Source organism: Petaurus breviceps, unplaced genomic scaffold (assembly GCF_028583685.1).
Source record: "Petaurus breviceps papuanus isolate PSGF00001 unplaced genomic scaffold, PetGlider_PUasm1.0 140, whole genome shotgun sequence".
NCBI classification, from domain to species: Eukaryota; Metazoa; Chordata; class Mammalia; order Diprotodontia; family Petauridae; genus Petaurus; species Petaurus breviceps.
In genome coordinates, this window is record NW_027185698.1 from 52,384,956 (window position 1) to 52,403,423 (window position 18,468).

Consider the following 18,468-nt stretch of genomic DNA (forward strand, 5'->3'; position numbering starts at 1 on the left):
TTTATGGGAGTAACAGAACAATTCTTTTTGTTGTTGGCCAGCATAATTATAGAGGTATTCAAGGTTCTTCATAACATCATAGATTTATAGCTGTAAAGGACCTTAGAAGTTATTGAATTCAACTTTTTCATAATATAGACAAGGAAATTAAGGTCAATAGAAATCAAGTGACTTCACCAGAGTCACACAATTTGGATCAGAGGTAGGATCAGACTCCAGATCTTCCTAACAAGCTCATTCCTCAATTCACAATATTTTACTAGCTGACCTAATGAAATAAGGAAGATAACACTTCTGAAATTCATATGTAAATTTCATAGCGTGCTGATCAAAATACTGCCAGCATAATTTGTGGAATTACATAAAAGAATAACACAATTAATGTGGAGGAACAAAACATCAAGAATATAATGAAATTATGAAAAAGCAAAAAGGAGAAAAAGGGACTTTTACTCTTTCATCACAAATTGTACTATAAAACAGTGATTATCAAAACTTACTTGTTAAAAATAGATTAGTGAAAGAGCTTAAAAATAATAGCAACAATCTTATGATATATACATATAATGAAGAAAATTTTAAAAGATTCCATAAAATAAAGATAAGTAGATTATACCACATTTAAGATAACTGAAATATCTTTCAAATGTGGGGTCAGAAATCAGTAATATTGGATGTTTTTGTGTGTATGTATAATCAGGTATAACCTCCCAGATTTTTCTTTGCTCCTTCTTAGATGTTAATTATTCTTGTTTTCTTTTCCCATTCTCTTATCTATATATTTGGACACCTATTTTTATTCATTGAAGTTAAAATAAATTTATTACAACAAAAATGGATTTCATTTGAATCTCCATTTTCTAATGAGTCCTTTGTTCATGTTTCCCTTGACAATTTTTTCAAGGCTCCTGACAATATTTCCACGGGATATAAGAGCATTTATCATATATGATACATAGATTTGGCATATGAAAATTATATACACTGTGGGTCAGCAATGACAGTACTGGAAGATTACTCATTTCCTGGTCTTCGAAGGGAACATCAAGAACTAGAGCTTGATGAGATGATATTCTCTTGTCCCCTGGGGCTCTGAAACAGATTTGTAAGCCTTCCCTTTCCCCAGGAAATGACATGAGTCATGTCACAGAAGAAGGTAAAAGAAGCTGAAACAGATATATTCACAATTGCTTGCACCTCACTGTTATTTTTGAATTTTGCTTTCAGTGGAAATGAAAATGAATTTAGTTTAAATGTCAATTGAAGAGACAGAGTGAAACTGACAGAGAAAGCAAGATAAGCCATCCAATGTGTGGAGGCTCAAGGCAAGCAAGATATGTTATCTGCAATACTGAAACATCTAGATAGGAACCTAAGAAGACACTGGAGAAATATCAGTGTTGGGAAGGGCTTAGAGATGGCTGTTAGCACTGAGTGTATTGAGTGTGTGAGCTGGGTTCTCAGGGCTAAAGATGATTAGAGGGTTTTTCTTGAATGTCATTGAGGGATCAATTGCAACTCAAGCTTCGAGTTCCATCTGGTGGCTTGCCCAGATATAGCACCTCAAACAACAACTCCAGACTTAATTTCCTTAACTGTTAAAAAAAAAAAAAAAACTTTTCTATGAGGGCAGGCAAGTGTTTCACGAGTCATTAAAGCAGGGGTTCTTAACCTTCTGTGTGTTGCAGACCCCTCTGCAAGTCTGGCAAAGTCAAAAGAATAAGGTGGAGGAAGGGGCACAGTATTCACGATTGAAGGAAATGCTAAATTAACTGGACGAATATTGCTATAACTACTATGTTGGTCATTTCCCTCTCTTATTAAAATTACTAGAATTTTCACTATCATATAAAAGAACAGTAGTAAAAATTTAAGCACACCCTTTTTTTACACTCTTTTTAGTGACTTGGGTTGGGGGTTTTGGTTTCAAGAAGGTATGTTTTGATTAATATGCAAATATGTTTAATATAATTGTACATGTTAGTGTCTATATGAGATTGCATGCTGTCTTAGGGAGGTAGAAGGGGAAGGATGGGGAAAATTTGAAACTCAAAATCTTATAAAAATGAAAGTTTAAAACTAAAAATAGACACAGAAAGATAGATAAATAGATAGATAAAAGAAGGCATGTTTGTTGTTGTAAGCCAGAGTCTATAGCCCCCAAAGATCTATGCTCATATGGACTAAGTCTGATCTTATGAAGCCTCTCACAAAAATGTCATATGCTCTTTTACTTGTCATTGCCTCCAGGCAATTTACTCTGAGAAGTCTTTGAATAAAGCATCTGAATGGTTCATGGATCAGTTTCCACAAATGTAGGCAATAGGTTCCCCAGATGTGATACAAACATTTAAAGTAATAAACACATACTGGGTATAGGAAAGCTTTCATTTCAGTCCACAGAAAAATCAGATTTTAAAAATAGCCCATAAGCAATCAACACAATTTTCTTCCATATCTAGTGCTCTTAACAATTTCCCTCCTACCTATCTTTATTGCCCCGATGGGGGAACTCCCCCAACAAGAGAAATACAATTTAGAGTTGCTAAGCAGACAACACAGCAGTCCTTCAGTGAATGGAGAGATCAAAGAGATCTTCTGAGCCTGGGATTCATCTGGGAGGAAACCATTTTGACTGCTACCAAGGCATCGCATCAGAAATGCACTGTCGGGACAGCCAGGTGGTTCAGCGAGTAAGAGCACCGGCTCCAGTGTCGGGACGACCTGGGGATCAAATTAGGGCTCTGATACTTAGCACCACACCCAGAAATAACTGGCCGCGTAACCTTGAGCAAGTTACTTAACCCCGATTGCTTTAAAAAAAAAAAAAAGAAATGCACTTTTCATGTACTTCAGGTACAAGTAGAAGTGGTGATGGGGGTGATAAGGTCATACCTTCTTCCTCTCTCTCCTCTCTTCCATGTCATTAATTTATTCCCTTCTTGCTGCTTCTCCAATTTCCACCAACAATGCATATGATCCTCTTCTTCCTCCAAAAGATACACAGCTCAGGAAATTCCTCTTCATTATAGGATAGTCATGAAATAAAACCAGATGCAAGTGTTACCCAAGAAATATTCCTTCTCTGAAGTGAAGATCATCTGTACTGCCATTGTCCAAACTTCCCATCAAAAGATGGGAATGAGAATATGCAGTTCCCATAAGTTTCTCCAGGATACTTCACCACGACAATGCATTGTACCAACACTTGGGGCTAGAAAGTTCAGTCTCAAGTCTCTTAATCTCTGTGCTTAGAACAGGAAAAAATGTAGGTGTAAAGGATCTTGAGATCTAGAAATTTCCTTCAAAGGTCACCTTGATAAACATATCAATCAACCAATCAATCAATGATACTTATTGGTGATGTTATTCAGTCATGTCTGACTCTGAGACTCCATTGGGGTTTTCTTGGCAAAGATATTGGAGTGGTTTTCCATTTCTTTCTCCAGCTCATTTTACAGATGAAGAAACTGAGGCTAATAGGTTTGCCTATGGCCAGAGTTGCAAAACTAGAAAGTGTCTGAGGCCAGATTTGAATTCAGGAAGATGAGTCTTCCTGACTACAGACCCAGCACTCTATCCACTTCACCACCAAGAGCTGCCCACAGGTAATTTTTAAGACTCTACTATGTTCCCTAAGTAAGGATAAGGATACTAATACTTAAGGATATTAAGAATAAATAATTCTTAATATTACTAATATTAAGGATACAAATACACAAAAAAAGAAAAGAATCACTACTCTAAAGAAAGTTTACTTTTTATTGGGGGAGGCAAAATGTACATATAAAGTATATATAGGATAAAATAAAAATTTATTACAAAATATTTAAATATACAGCTTTCCATGTGAGTCTTCTGAAAGGGAGCCATTAGCTATTCCTAGAGGTTGGAAAAGGAACACCTCATTCTCTACACATATATCTTCTATACTATTAAGATTTATTAGGAAGGGGGTAAAGTAGCATATCTGGAAGACCTATAAGAACACTTAACCTCTTTCAGCCTTAGTTTCCTCATCTGTTAAATTAAAATAATAACATCTGCCTCAGAGAGGTTGGGGGCATCAAATGAGATAGCTATAAAGCACTTTGCCAAATCTGAAAGTACTGTATAAATATTAGTTCTAACTATTAGTATTTCTTTCAATAGGCTATCTCAGGGGGTGGCTCCTCCTTCCAAAAGTATGAAACAACCAATTCATGTTGCAGGCAGCCCTACCCACTGAAACTCATTCCCAAGGTAGCACCAAAGAGATATATCTAAACCTGCCAATTCATCTTGGGGCTGCTATAGTCACTGAAACTTAATTAGAAGTTCATGTGATAACAGTGGGAATGGTTCCTATAGGTCATCAAGTCCAACATCCTCATTTTCAGATGGAGGAAACTGAACCACAGAAAATAGTCAGGAAGATATGGGGTTAAGTCCTACATCAAACATATAATGTCTGTTTGACTCTGGGCATATCAATTAACCTCTCATTACCCCCAAGTAGGTCTCTAAGGTCATATATTGGCAAACAGTCATAGATATGCTTGGATAGAGCCCTTTCCTTATCTGGAGTACCCTACATACCAACTTAATCACATATCCAGATCAAATCCTACTTGATGTGGTACATCCTTCTAGAATGTCAAATTATTTTTGTGCCCAGACTGAGTCATACAGGGTGCTAGATATTCTTCCCACATTCATGTCATCTATAAATTTGATCAGCATAGCATCTATGCATTCATCAATGTAATTAACAAAAATATTGAAAAACCACAGAGCCCATGACAGATTCCTAGGACTCTTTAGTAGAGACCTTCTTCCATTTTGAAATTTACCCCATGCATAATTCCTCTTTGGTCCAATAAACTAGGTCTAAATTGAATTAAAAGTATCATTATCTATCCCAAATTTTTCTACCTTTAACAGCACCTATTACATAGAAAGTGCTTAATAAGTGTTTCTTGGGTGACTAAATTGTCTCTCTCACAAATATAGCAAGAGAAACAAGTATCTAAGGATACACTGACCACAGGATTCCCCTCATTTTCCAGTCTGGCATAAAGGAAGAATTTCTTTAAAGTAGAAATCTATCCAGTGTACATAAGTATAGTAAAGATAGGAACATGGTGCAAATTATAGATTCAGTGTAAATACCAAAACTACTTCATAGAATTAAAGTTTAAAAAATTATATAGAAAATAAATGTACAATAATATGAAGGGAAATTGTGAAAGAAAAGAGGGCTACTCACACTTCCAACTCTCAATTATGCTATTGTAGACTATCATATAATTTATCTGATACTGGCAAAAAGTAGGGAGGAAAAGACGTTTGAAACAATAGATAATCCAAAATTGTAGGTAAAACTATGCAATAAACTAGTGTTTAATTTTTTTTAAAAAGAAGAAACTAGGATGTCAACGCATTAGAGAAGAAATTGTTTAATACCCATTATTGAGAAAATTGGATAGAAGAGTGGGAAAATGAATTAATTTTTCATTCTTCATACTATAACTAAAAGTATTTCATTGTTTTCAGTCAAGCAAAATAAAAAATATTGAAATGCTATGCCTACTAGAGATGTAGAGGAGAAAAATTCTTATCTATTCAACAAATAGAAAAATTTTGAGTTAAAATAAATGGATTTAATCATATAAAATTAAGAGTTTAGGCACAGCAAAAGCCAGTGTATTAAGATACAGTTTGGAAAAATCTTTGCTGTGAATATTCCTGATAAAACCTCTGACTGTTAATTTGTTCAGAATTGGCACAAGCTAAGATGGATGAGATCCATTTCCCAAAATGAAAATGGTCAAAGAAAAAGAACAGGCAGTTCTTCAAAGAAGAAATGCAAATGATCAGAAACAACCAGAAAAATCTTTTAATAGTTAAAGAAAACCAACTGAAATATGATCAAGCATGCAATTCACCTCTTGACAGAGAAATGACAGATTCAGAGTGCAGAATGAGAAATGTATTTTTTTAATGTGGTCAGTGAAGAAATTTGTTTTGCTTAATAATGTATATCTGTTAAAAGGCATTTGCTTTTCTTTTAAATGGGGTGGGGAAAATAGATTTTTGTTTATTAAAATGATTAACAAAAACTAAAATAACTTCCACATACCATTTTGTTCTCCTTAAATTTTTAGACTTAAAAACAAAATTAAACTTTGGTCAGAATTCCAGCAAAACCAGGAGCACTGATGGTTGAAGACCCGTGAATTACTGAATCTTTGTGGAAAGCAATGTGATTATAGGAAATGGAACTCCAAAAAAGTTCACCCCCTTTCCCATTGATCTTAATTTTAGGACTACCATTATATCCTAAGAATGTTATTAAATGGACAGAGAGAGAGAGAGAGAGAGAGAGAGAGAGAGAGAGAGAGAGAGAGAGCTTACCTATACACAAATATTTGTAGCAACATTATACATAATAGAAAAAAAAAGAAATTACTCACATATCCAATGATAAGGGGTAGTGCCTATTTTGGAAAAAAGATAAGGACCAAAGAAAAGGCTATTGCTTGGAATCAGTAAGATGGTGATTAATGGACAATGAAAAGAAGGCGGAACTACTCAATTTTTATTTTATCCCTGTTTGTGCTGTCAAAAATAATTCAATATTTGAATTGAAAAGGACAAGCCAATATGTCACTGGACACATGGAAAAAACAAGCTAATAGACTGCTAATCAAAATAATTAGAAAAGTAATAAGAGATCACTGGGCTGTCAGTGAGAAGTTCCAGTTAGCAGGCACATATGAACTATGCACCAGGTTGATTAACAATTAATGGATGTTGGTTGCTAAACCACTATCAGTGATTTATGAAAGATTGTGGAGAATGAGAGAGATGCTAAATGACTTTAGAAGAAGAACTGGTAAGGGGGTTGGGGGGTGGGTATTAGGAGGGAGAAAATGAAGTCTGCACACTTCAGGGCACTTAGCTCAACTTTGAATCCTGGGAAAATTCTAAAACATTTTTTCAAATGCATGCTTAGTGAACACATGGAAGAGGAATAACACACACATACAAAAATCAGCCTGGTTTTATCATTAAGGCAGCTATCTGGATATACTGTTGGGCCTAAAGTCAGGAAGACCTGAGTTCAAATCCAGTCTCAGATACTTGCTACTTATGTGACTTGGGAAAGTCATTAAACCTCTGTTTGCCTCAGTTTCTTCCTCTGTATAATCAGCATAATAGCATATACCTCCCAGGGTTATTGTAAGGGTCAAAAGAAATAATATTTACAAAATGTTTTTCACATAATAGGTGTTGTATGAATGCTAGTTATTATGGGATCATCATCATCAAGGACAGGTGATGTATGGCTAACATCTTTGTCTTTTAGGACAGTCACAAGCTCTGATGAATCAGAGGAATCCTTTAAATCAGGGGTTCTAATGAATTCATGTCATGAGGCCCCTGGGAAGTCCAGTGAAGTCTATGAACTCCTTCTAAGGACAATGTTTTTAAATAATTAAAGGAAATGTTAGATTTCAATTAGAGCCTAGTAAAAAGAAAGATGAATTTTTTTTTCCATCCAACTTCACAGACCCTTGGAAATAACCTGTTCTAGATTATCCAACACTTTGGGAAAACATACATAAACTGAGTTTCTCATGCTACTCTTGTGAACAATTGGGAAGATGTGGCTTAGCATTAGAAGAGAATAGTTGAGTTCTGACTACTTGAGTGATTAGACAAGGAGAAATCATTAATGTTCAGTTAAATTTTTTAGCCATTCCCCAATCATTGGACACATGAGTTATTTTCTTTCTATTATGAGTAATGAATGTTTCTAAGAAATTTATGTACAGAGAGGTAATTTTTTCCTTTTTGACAACATTTTTAGGATAAACTGTATTTCTAATAGTAGGATCACTTGGCTGTTATTGAAGTTATTAATGTTAGTAGGGTTGAAATGAGTTCTCCAGGGGTGTATCCAAGTGACTTTTCCTTGACCCTGTTCTGACCAAGGTATTGCTCAATACCTTAGATACTGGAATGTTTATCAAACTTGATGACACTAACCTGGGAGGGAAAGTTAACATTTTGGATGACCCAATATAATGACTCAGAATCCTGATCCAAAAAAAGATATAAACAGCTTAAAACATTGCTCTGAATCTAATCACGTAAAATTCAATAGAAATAAAAGTGAAGTCTCACATCTGGGTTTTAAAAATTATCTTTCCAATTACAAGACAGGAGAGGTATGAGAAAAACAAAACAAAGAAACCAAACAATCCATCTAAGAATGATCTAGGGATTTTAGTGGACTGCACAGACAATATGGGTCAAGAGTAAAATGTTAGGCAAAAAAAAATGCTAATGCACATTTAAGCTGCATAAATGAGACATAATATTCAGAACTAGGAAGATAATGGTTCTACTCTACCCTGCCTTAGTCAAATCAGATCTTCCATAGTACTGTGCATAGTACTCAGACACACATTTTTGGAAAATATTTACAAGATGAAGAGCCTCCAGAAGATGGTACCAATGCTTGTATAGGGCCTTGAGATCATGTTATCTGAGGACTGATTGAAGGAATTGGGGGTTTTTAGCCTAGAGGGGAAATAAAGACTTGGGAAGGTGGGGAGACTTAAAGCTCTCTTTAAGTATTTGAAGGGTTGATAACACGAGAGAGCTACTAAATTTATTCTGCTTAGTCTCATTTAAAGAACTGGGACAATTCGTCAAGTTAAGACGGGGGAAAAAAGATTTTAGATATGGGTAAGGAAAAAATTTCTACCAATTAGAATTACCCAAAAGTGGAATTGCTACCTCAAGGAGATCTTTCCTAGAGGTATTTGAGGAAAGACTCAAATGAGTTATGACTCATTGGTGGAAATGTTGTAGAGGAAATCTTTTAACAGATATAGGTTGAACTGAATGGCTTTTGAAGTTTTTTCACACTCTGAGGTTCTGTGATCCTACCAGTACTTCATCCCCAAGTTCTTTGTTTTAATAGTTCATCCCATGGACTGGGTTAAATATCATGATTCATTCTACTGGGAACTAGTGGCAGAAAGAACTTGCAAAGAGTTCATGGTTCATTTTCCTTTGGCCCACATCTTAATCTACCCAAAATCTCATAAGTAAATTCATCAGGAATGCTAACCCATCCAATATCTCACTGGGGCCCATTCTCAATTTTTAAAAAATTAAATTACCACATATAAGATGAGAGAAATATGGTAAATAATAGGACATATAAGAAAAAGCTAAGATTTTAGTAAATTGTACTGACAGTAAGAGTAGGCTGGGCAACCATTAAAAACAAAGTAAAGCAGATTTAGGTTATAGCAAGAGAGGCACAGTGTTCCAGGGATCTATAATGTTCCCTGCCCTACCCCACGTACTGATTTTTTGTATCCTTCTTGTGAATATGCATCATGACAAAAAAGAACTATATGTCCTATGGGAGACAAAGCCATTACTAATGAAGGTGGCACTTGACATATGGAGGGTTTATCATGTAGGAAAATGATAACCACATTATCATTCAAATTATTGAAAAATACCTGGATTTACCTTAGACTACCAATTAGATCAACAACATCAGATTCATTGGCTTTTATTTTCAGTACATTTAAATTCACCAATTTAATTCAATAACAGTGACTATATGAAATTTCTCAGAGTAATTTATTTATTAGTATTACTCTAACTATTAGAGAAGAATGTAAGCTACTCAACGCATGGCCAGGGTCTATTTTCTTTTGGTCTTTATATCATCCAATGCCCTGGATATAGGAGATGCTTGTTGTTGAATGGAATTGAATTTATGAAAATAAATGTCTTGTGCTTATCAATTTTTTCATGGCCCCCTTCACTTCTTTGTTCCTTAGACTGTAGATCAGGGGGTTCAACATGGGGATCATTACAGTGTAGAAAACAGACACAACTTTGTTCTGATCAGTTGAATATATTGACTTGGGCATCACATAAATGAATGTAATGGTCCCAAAGTACAGTGTGACAGCAGTAAGGTGGGAGGTACAGGTGGAGAAAGCTTTGGATCTCCCCTCAACAGAGCGTATCTTCAGGACTGAGAAGAGGATATATACATAAGATATACATATGATTAAAACTGTTATTACAATTATTGATCCTGAGGAGAAAGAAGGAAGAATTTCAAAAAGAGGAACATGGGAACAAGAAACTTTCAGCAAGGGTGAGTAATCACAGAAGAAGTGATTGATTTTATTAGGTTCACAAAAAGACAAATTCAATAAACAACCAGTAAAGGTCCAGGCATTCACACAACCACCCAGGTAGGATGTGAAGAGTAACAGATTACAGACCCTGGAAGACATGTGGGTGGAGTAGAGTAGGGGGCTACAGATGGCCACATACCGATCATAGGCCATCACAGACAGCAGGAAACACTCAGCTGTCCCAAAGGTGACTACAGAACAAAGCTGGGCAAAACAGCCTTGCAAAGGAATTGAGGTTATGACCCCAAGGAAGTTCATGAGCATCACAGGCATGACAGATGAGGAAAACCCAATATCCACAAAAGCCAAGTGGCTGAGGAAAAGGTACATTGGAGTGTGAAGCTGGGAGCTCTTTTGGATCAATACTATGATGCTGAGATTGCCAAGTAAAATGACCATATAGATCCCTAGAAATACCACAAAGAAGAAGACACGCAGAGTTGGGTCATCTGTTAACCCTAAAATAAAGAACTCTGTCACAGTAGTGTAGTTTTTGCCAGTCATCTGTCCTCAAATGGTGCCTGTTAAGACAAAAAATGGCGATTAGAAAGAAAAAAATAATAAAATTTGAGTATTTCTTCTTATCTATTGAATAAATATTTATTGCCAACCTAATATTTGTAAGACCCTATGCTAGACAACAATGCAAATGCAACATAAAAATGACAAAGACACAGGAAGGGATATCAGATACATAAATAAATAACAATCATACAAAAATGTATAAGAAAGTGGTTCATCCAAGTACCATGCTCTGAAAATACAGAAGAAGGAAGTCAGGGACTCCCTCATGGAGCTGCAAGTTTCTGAAGTAGGTCCCAGAATCAGTAGATTTCAACAGGAAAAGATGGGGTTGGGATGCAATAAATAACCTGACACTAAGTTGGCTCAGAAAATTACTGGACATACTTAGCTCATATTTGAAACATTTGGTCAGTTTAATGTGTTGGAAGTTGTGTTAACATCATATTTACAGCAGATCTGATGTGGCCACATTGCAAAAGTTCATCCACAGAGATAGGCCAGAAGGAATCCAACTGGCTGAACAGCTGAGACCGCCCAAACACACACAGTCATAGAGATGGATCACAGAAATCTAAACTGACATACTTCAGTTTGCTCATATTCACACACATAGCCCAAAGCAAGTAGGGAGATGAAATAGTATCCATTGAATTTAGGCAACAAAGAGAGCCCCATACAGAGAGTCATAGTTTAAATAAAGATACATTTTAAGGTATCTATTCCAAGACATTGACTCTTGATAAATGCAAACTATTGTATCTGTTGTGTTCTTTGCAGACCCGGTTAAACAATGCATTTGGTAGGTAGACATCAGAGAGATTTCTGTTGACAATGCACCTGTAAAGCACACAAACATTTATGTTGGGAAGTTAACAAGCAGACACTTGAAGACAATTTTCTATGGCACGTCACATCTCCACAGTCTTAAAACTGATGGAGAGGGAGAGAGAATGAAAGATCCTGTTGTGTTTATTGTTTGCTAATTGCAAATCATGGAACCAGTTTTGTGTGTAATTCTGTAGTGATCTACTCTCATGTTGATGAGAGTAGAAACAATGATTTAGACCACCACCTGTGCCATATGAGGAATTAGAAATGGCACTTAAGAAAATGAAGTTGGAAAAAACAGCTGCATATGACTAAATGTAGACATAAGAAATCAGTGTGGGAGGCAATGCTGTTGTAAAGGCACTGAAGGAATCTATTTCCAAGGTACCACAGAGATGGGAAGATTCCAGAAGAAGGGAAAAGCTCACAGATGATCTTGCTGTCCATCCCTGCTGGTCCCTTAACCTCTCACTTAGTTTCCCCATTTGTAGAATGGAAATGCTAATGGCACCTACCTTGCCATGAAGATCAAATGAGATAATATATGTAAAGCATTTTGCAAACCTCAAAGCATTATATAAATGCCAACTATTTTTGTTTCCATTTCTTTGATATATGAAAATGCACTGCTAGGATTATTTTGATGGCTATGGTACCTTTCTTTTTGTCTTAGGCTTAATACACATACATGTATATATGTATGTATGTATGTGTATATGTATATGTATATACATACACACATACATGTATGTATATTGTGTTTGAAAGATAACTTCTTTTTTTGTCTGGAAATGTTATATTATGAATTGAGCTTTTATAAGAATGTGATAAAAAAAACAGATATTTGAAAACTGTTAAATATTTAAAGGAATATGTTCTGTTTTAAAATAGATAATGATAATAACGTTTACTATAACAGAGCACATTTTCATTTGAAAACTTTGGGTTATCACTACAAAAATTATGAAAATGTATAGGATGTTTTAAAGATACAACTTCAATACATTAATTTGAGTCAACTATCAGGTATTTGCTATATGTCTGAAGCCCCAGAATGTGTTTAGCCTTCATTTCCAAGTAAAAGATAAATGAAATGTAGCTGCTAGGGAAAAATAATAAGGTTAATAATATTCAAGTCCTAATCTGTGAATAGTGAAATTTTACTATTTGAGATAAAATAACTCTTGGGACTCTAATTTGATATTGTTTTGAGTTTTGATTACAGGGATGTTTGTCTGAATTGTCATGAAGCCAATAGTAGAAAATGGCATAGGTTGCAGGTGATAACAAGTATATGTCTGTCTCTGGGAATAGTAGAGAGGATGACCTTCTCATGGCCTAAGAAAACATTCTCTTGACAAAGTTTCCCCTTGTGTGATGTCCTTTCTGAACAGGAAATTTCCCCACCTGGTTAATCCTGAGCCTAGCTTTAGATAGCCTGGGACTATTGGCTATTAGATATGACTCATGCCTGGATTCAGACAGAACTAAGGGAGTTTTCCCCCTGTTGTGGTATATGTCAGATCAGTCTCTGCCCTTGAAAGGATGAGTTTTGACATTGTTATAAATATTTCCCTCCTTTTCCTTTCATAGCAAATTTCTATAATCAAAGCAGGTGAACAATAGAAATTCTGTAAGTACAATGTTAAATCTATTAATAGATTGATGCTGAACATCTCTAAGTTACTGTAATAGGAATCAAGTATAAAAAATCTTATTAATCTGTACTTGTAGTCAATTTATAATATAGATATGATATCCTACAAACAGAGGAATTAGACAAAGTAATAAGGCAAAGATGTAAAGTAGTTTTTTTCTAATTAGGTGGAATAGTAAATTTTGAGAAAGCAACAGGATTAAACTGCTTTCTCCAAGAATTATACATATGTATGTGATTAACTTCCAATGCATCTATCATGGAAATTCAGGCTTTTAGTAAGTTTTACTAACAAGTTCTCAAAATTAGATTAAGGATTTTACAAACAAAATTGCACTGGTAATTGTAAAGAAAGTGAACTTTTTTCATTTTTAAAATATCATTAAAAATAAAATATTCATGAATGTTTTTAAGATTCTCATATCAGGTACAGGGTTTATGTGAAGATAAAAACAGCAAATGATATATAAAAACAAAAATTCTCTAAAGTTCCAGGTTTGGAGAGTCATATTTAAGAGATTGTACTTAATTGTATAAAGTATTATTACTAGCAGACCTCTACAAGTTTTTGGATGCAGAGAGCAGAACCCCCTTCAGAGTTGCCCTGAGAATAAGAATTCCAAGAATGTCCAAGGGACTACTATATGGGACATTTGGGACTCACCTCAAAATGTGCTGATTAAATAGACATTGGGAGTGGGTTACTAGGATACAAAGTGACTTGATGTTAATTAATATTGAAGCTCATTATATTGCTTCGGCCTTTTGTTTCATGGTGTTTATGCTTATGTTTAAGTTTTCTTAGTTACCTTGATAATTGATGACATAAAATCTCTCTTCTCAAAATTAGTCCTTTAGGAGCCCTCTAAGTAGTTTGATCTGTAGCCTGACTTATGTAATTCTGATTATGAATATCTGAAAAAAATCTTACAGATTTGGCTTATACCAATCCATGGGGGGGGGGGGGTGGAAGTAAGTTTTCCACTCTTTCATGAAACAAAATGGAGAAAATGGAGAGAATTGGGAGGAATGGAGCAAGTGATAGTGGGAATTAAGGCAACTGAAGGAACCAAAAGAACTGAAGTTCTCAGGAAGAACTGAAGCTCTTTGATTGCCTGTAGAGGCAATCCTCTGTCCCTCTGCCTTGGTAGGATCTCTTTTTCTTGGTATGACATCAGATTCCACCTTGTGACTCAATGTTGGAGTTAGTTTACTTTTCTTCCTATTCAATTTCTGTCTTATGAGAAAACTCTATTCAAATATGGAAATTGTCGGGGTGGCTAGGTGGTGCAGTGAATAGAGAACCAGCCCTGGAGTCAGGAGGACCTGAGTTCAAATCCGACCTCAGACACTTGACACAATTACTAACCGAGTGACTTTGGGCAAGTCACTTAACCCCAATTGCCCTCCAAAAAGCAAATATGGAAATTGTGACAAAGCCTTATTGCATTATTTGAACCTAGCCACGCGTGGCTGGGAAACTATACAACCTCTAATTGCTACTTAGAGACTCTTGAATAAAGACTTAGGTTATGGTGACCAGAAACCCAGGCAGATCCAAAGAGTTTTCTCACAACTATCTCAAGCAACCTGTATATCTTATCTGTACCTATGGGTCAAAGGACAGGGGCATTTTGCTCACTTTTTAAAGGCATAATTCCAAATTTCTTTCCCACATGGCTTGACCAGTTCTCAGATTCACAAACATTATGTTCTTTTTGTCATCTTTGTCTTTTACTGGGTGTTAAATGAACCCTCAGGGTTATTTTGATTTGCATTTCATGTATTATTAGAGAGGTGAACCATACAGTTGCTAATGTTTTATAATTTTAAAACTCCTTGCTCATATCTTTTCACCACTTATCCACTAGAAATGTCTATGGTCTTATATCTTTCTTTCATTTCTCAACATATTTTGGATATCAGATCCAAATGTCAGAAATATTCTGATGGGTGTATAAAGAGCCTGAGAATGTGAGTAGCCTTACCCTCTTTCTTTAGAGGTGAGACTCCCCCAGGGCTGAACTAAGCACAAGTTGGCTCAGAGCTGGGGCCCTTTAGTGAAAGAAGGCAACCAGTCCCCCTGGGCCTACACTGTTCATTGTGAAATGATTATCTCTAGAATCTTAGATTTCTAGTTAGAAAGGAACTCTGAAGTCATCTAGCCCAACCTCCTTTCACAGATGAGAGAGCACAGAGGTTATGAGACTTGCCCTCAGCCAAACACATAGTGTCAGAGTCAGGATTATGAATTTAGGTCCTTTAACTAGGGAGTCAAGCAACTAAGTGAAGTGGCTTAGATAGATTGTCAGGGGATAGATTGTCAGGCCTAGAGTCAGAAAAATTCATCTTCCTGACTTCAAACCCAGCCTCAGACATTTGCTAGCTGTGTGACCCTAGGCAAGTCACTTAACCCTGTTTGACACAGTTTCCTCATCTGCAAAAGAAGCTGGAGAAGGAAATGGCAAACCACTCAACTTGCCAAGAAAAACCCAAATGGGATCATGAGTCAGGCACGACTCAACACTCATTGTTCTTTCCACTGAACCACACTGCCACTAAGATCCCTTCAACCTCTATATCCTAGAAAACCAAGTTCTTACTCATTCAGATCATGGAATACAAAACTCGAAGCACAGTGTTTTTCACAATTCACAATACTGAGAGCTTTCAAAATGTGTTGCTCTGACATACATGATAACACTCACACCTGAGAGGAAGTTATGGAAGAGAGATCATTTAAGCATTTACTCAAAAAAATTTTTTAATTCAATTTTTTTAACAAAAACATTTATTCAGCCCTGGATTCATCATCAGATCATGGAAAGAATAGAAAAAATAACCAAGTCCAATCTTTTTCTTTTTCAGATAAAATAACTTAGGCACAAAGTGGGTAAGGGACTTGTTTAAGGTCATACAGTTAGGAATTAGCAAGGTTTAGGATTTAAACCCAGGGCCCTCTGGCCCCAGTTTTCTTCTATACAAGAGTCTCTTCTTCAAGAGCTGCTGCCCAGGGAATCTTACACAGTAACTATTAACATATCCTCTTAATTGGTCTCACTGCTCCTGGTCTCTTTTCTTCTACGATTCAGCCTCAACCTAGTTGTTAAAATTCTAAAATTATCTGTCTACATCATAAGTCTGACCACATCAATCCCCTGCTGATAAGCTTTTAGTGACTCCCTATTGTCTGCAAGATAAAATACAAAATCTTTAGGCTACATTTAGGATCTTCCTTGATCAAGTTCCTGTCTACATTTCCAGCCTTATTTCACATTGTTTTCCTTCATATGGTCTACATTCAAGGCAAACTGAGCTCCTAGCTATTCTCTGCACTCAGGGATGTGCTGGAAAACATCTAAAAACTGGCTTTCAGGAGGGGGAAAAGTACAGTCAGTGCTAATCTGAATTATTAACATTGCCTGCATCACTTTCTTAAGTCTAGACAATGAACAAAACAAATAAATCAAGACCTGATTTGAACAGCTTGTTTTGATTTTTGAGGTGTAAAGCTCACAATGAAAATTTAACAACCTGCTCTTGCAAGCTGCTTAGAGCCTGCCCCAGCACACTCCTGACTGCACCTGATATTGTCTCCTTCCTCCAGGCACTGGCATAAACAGTCTCCCATGCACAGAATGCCCTTAGCCTTTTCAGCTCCTAGGTTTCAAAATCTCAGATACTCTGTTATGTGCTAGAGATCTGAAGACAAAAAAAAAGAAACAATCTCTGCAATCATGTGGCTTATAGTCCACAATTCTTACACAAGCAAATACATACAAATTAACAAGTAATTTCAAGAGAGAGAGTGCTAAATTGGTCAAATCAAGAAAAAACTCATGTAGTAGCTAATGCTACTATAAGAACTCTACATGGAAGGGAGGAAGGGGGAGTGCTTTATGGCGCATTGTACAAAGGTACAGAAAGGAATTCAGATATATTCATAAAAGTATAATGTCCAAAGGAAGATGGAACCCCACTGTCCTCTGCCCTTTCATTGGAAATGCTCAAATAAAGGGTGGATGATCACTTCTCAGATATTCCAAAGAGGGGACCCCTGCACTGAGCCTAGAATAAATGACCTCCACATTGGTTCATTATATTACCAACTTAAGTTCTTTTGAGGGTGATCACCTCAGAAGAATCCAAGCTGAAGGACAAGGGATGATAGAAAGATGTGTGATGAGAGTAAAAAGGGTGCAACATATTATCAAGGATGACCTGTTTCAAGAGCAGTGTAAAAGTATCATCAAAGAAATACATAACCAGAAGGGGAAAAATAGGTGGGCTAGCCCTGTGGCTATGTGAGGGTAAATAACCTTGAATTCAGCCTCTGAGACCTACAGCTAGAAGACCCTGGACCATCCACTAACCCTCTTCCAGCCTCACTTTCCTTATCCATAAAATGAAAACAATAACACCCACCTCACCAGTTATTTGTCAAGGTCAAATGAGATAAAGTATGTACAGCTTTTTTATACCTTAAAACACTATATAAATATTAACTCTTAATATTAGTAATATTATAGCTGAAATGCTGCACTTGCTACAGTACTGAAAAGACCCATAGGAAGGACCCCAGAGTACTCTGTAAACCTTTTATGAAGAATTTTTTAGAGGATGTGGATATAAATCCCACAAGATGGAAAGCATGGGGTAGGGGTGGAAATGTGGGTTGAGATTTTCACTTATGAAGGGAGTATCCGTGAAAATGCTCCTAAGCATCAGAGAAATTCTGTGATTTTATAACTTTATCTGTATTTAAACATGGAATGATAGAATTAAGTAGTGAAATTTGATCTAAATACATACATCTATACTGTAGGTTACTTGCTAGCTCTGAACAAGAAACCTCTTTAACTATAGAAGCCATCAGTGGCAATGTCCATGGATACTTTGGATGATCCAAGTCACTGCCAGAAGAAGAAGAAAAGAATGATAAAGTAAAGAGAATAACCTTGTAGGAGAAAAAGTGAAAAAGGAGAAAAATGAGAGAGAAATAGGAGAGGGAGGGAGGGAAAATATTTGGTAGGTGAGCAATAGAAGAGAACTTGGCATCCATCCTTTTCTTGACAGAACTAACTAATATGGAGAATAGTTCAGTGATATATTTTATCTATAAGGAGTAACACTATCTTTCCTCAGATGGTTATTTAAAATTACTATAATCACATGATAATAACACTAAGAACTCCCACTTACTCAGATCTTTAAATTTTGGAATGATTTCTT

General features: G+C 36.0%; 1 protein-coding gene across 1 annotated transcript; it reads right to left on the reverse strand.

Moving 5' to 3' along the window:
• Positions 1-9,791: 9,791 nt before the first annotated feature.
• On the reverse strand, positions 9,792-10,730 carry LOC138151140 (olfactory receptor 5P80-like). Its single transcript, XM_069074657.1, has one exon. The coding sequence runs from the start codon at positions 10,728-10,730 to the stop codon at positions 9,792-9,794; it is 939 nt and encodes a 312-aa protein (XP_068930758.1).
• Positions 10,731-18,468: the final 7,738 nt, after the last annotated feature.

What these genes read in the sequence shown, in the direction of transcription:
- LOC138151140 (XM_069074657.1), bottom strand. Translation starts at nt 10,730, where the DNA reads ATGACTGGCAAAAACTACACTACTGTGACAGAGTTCTTTATTTTAGGG.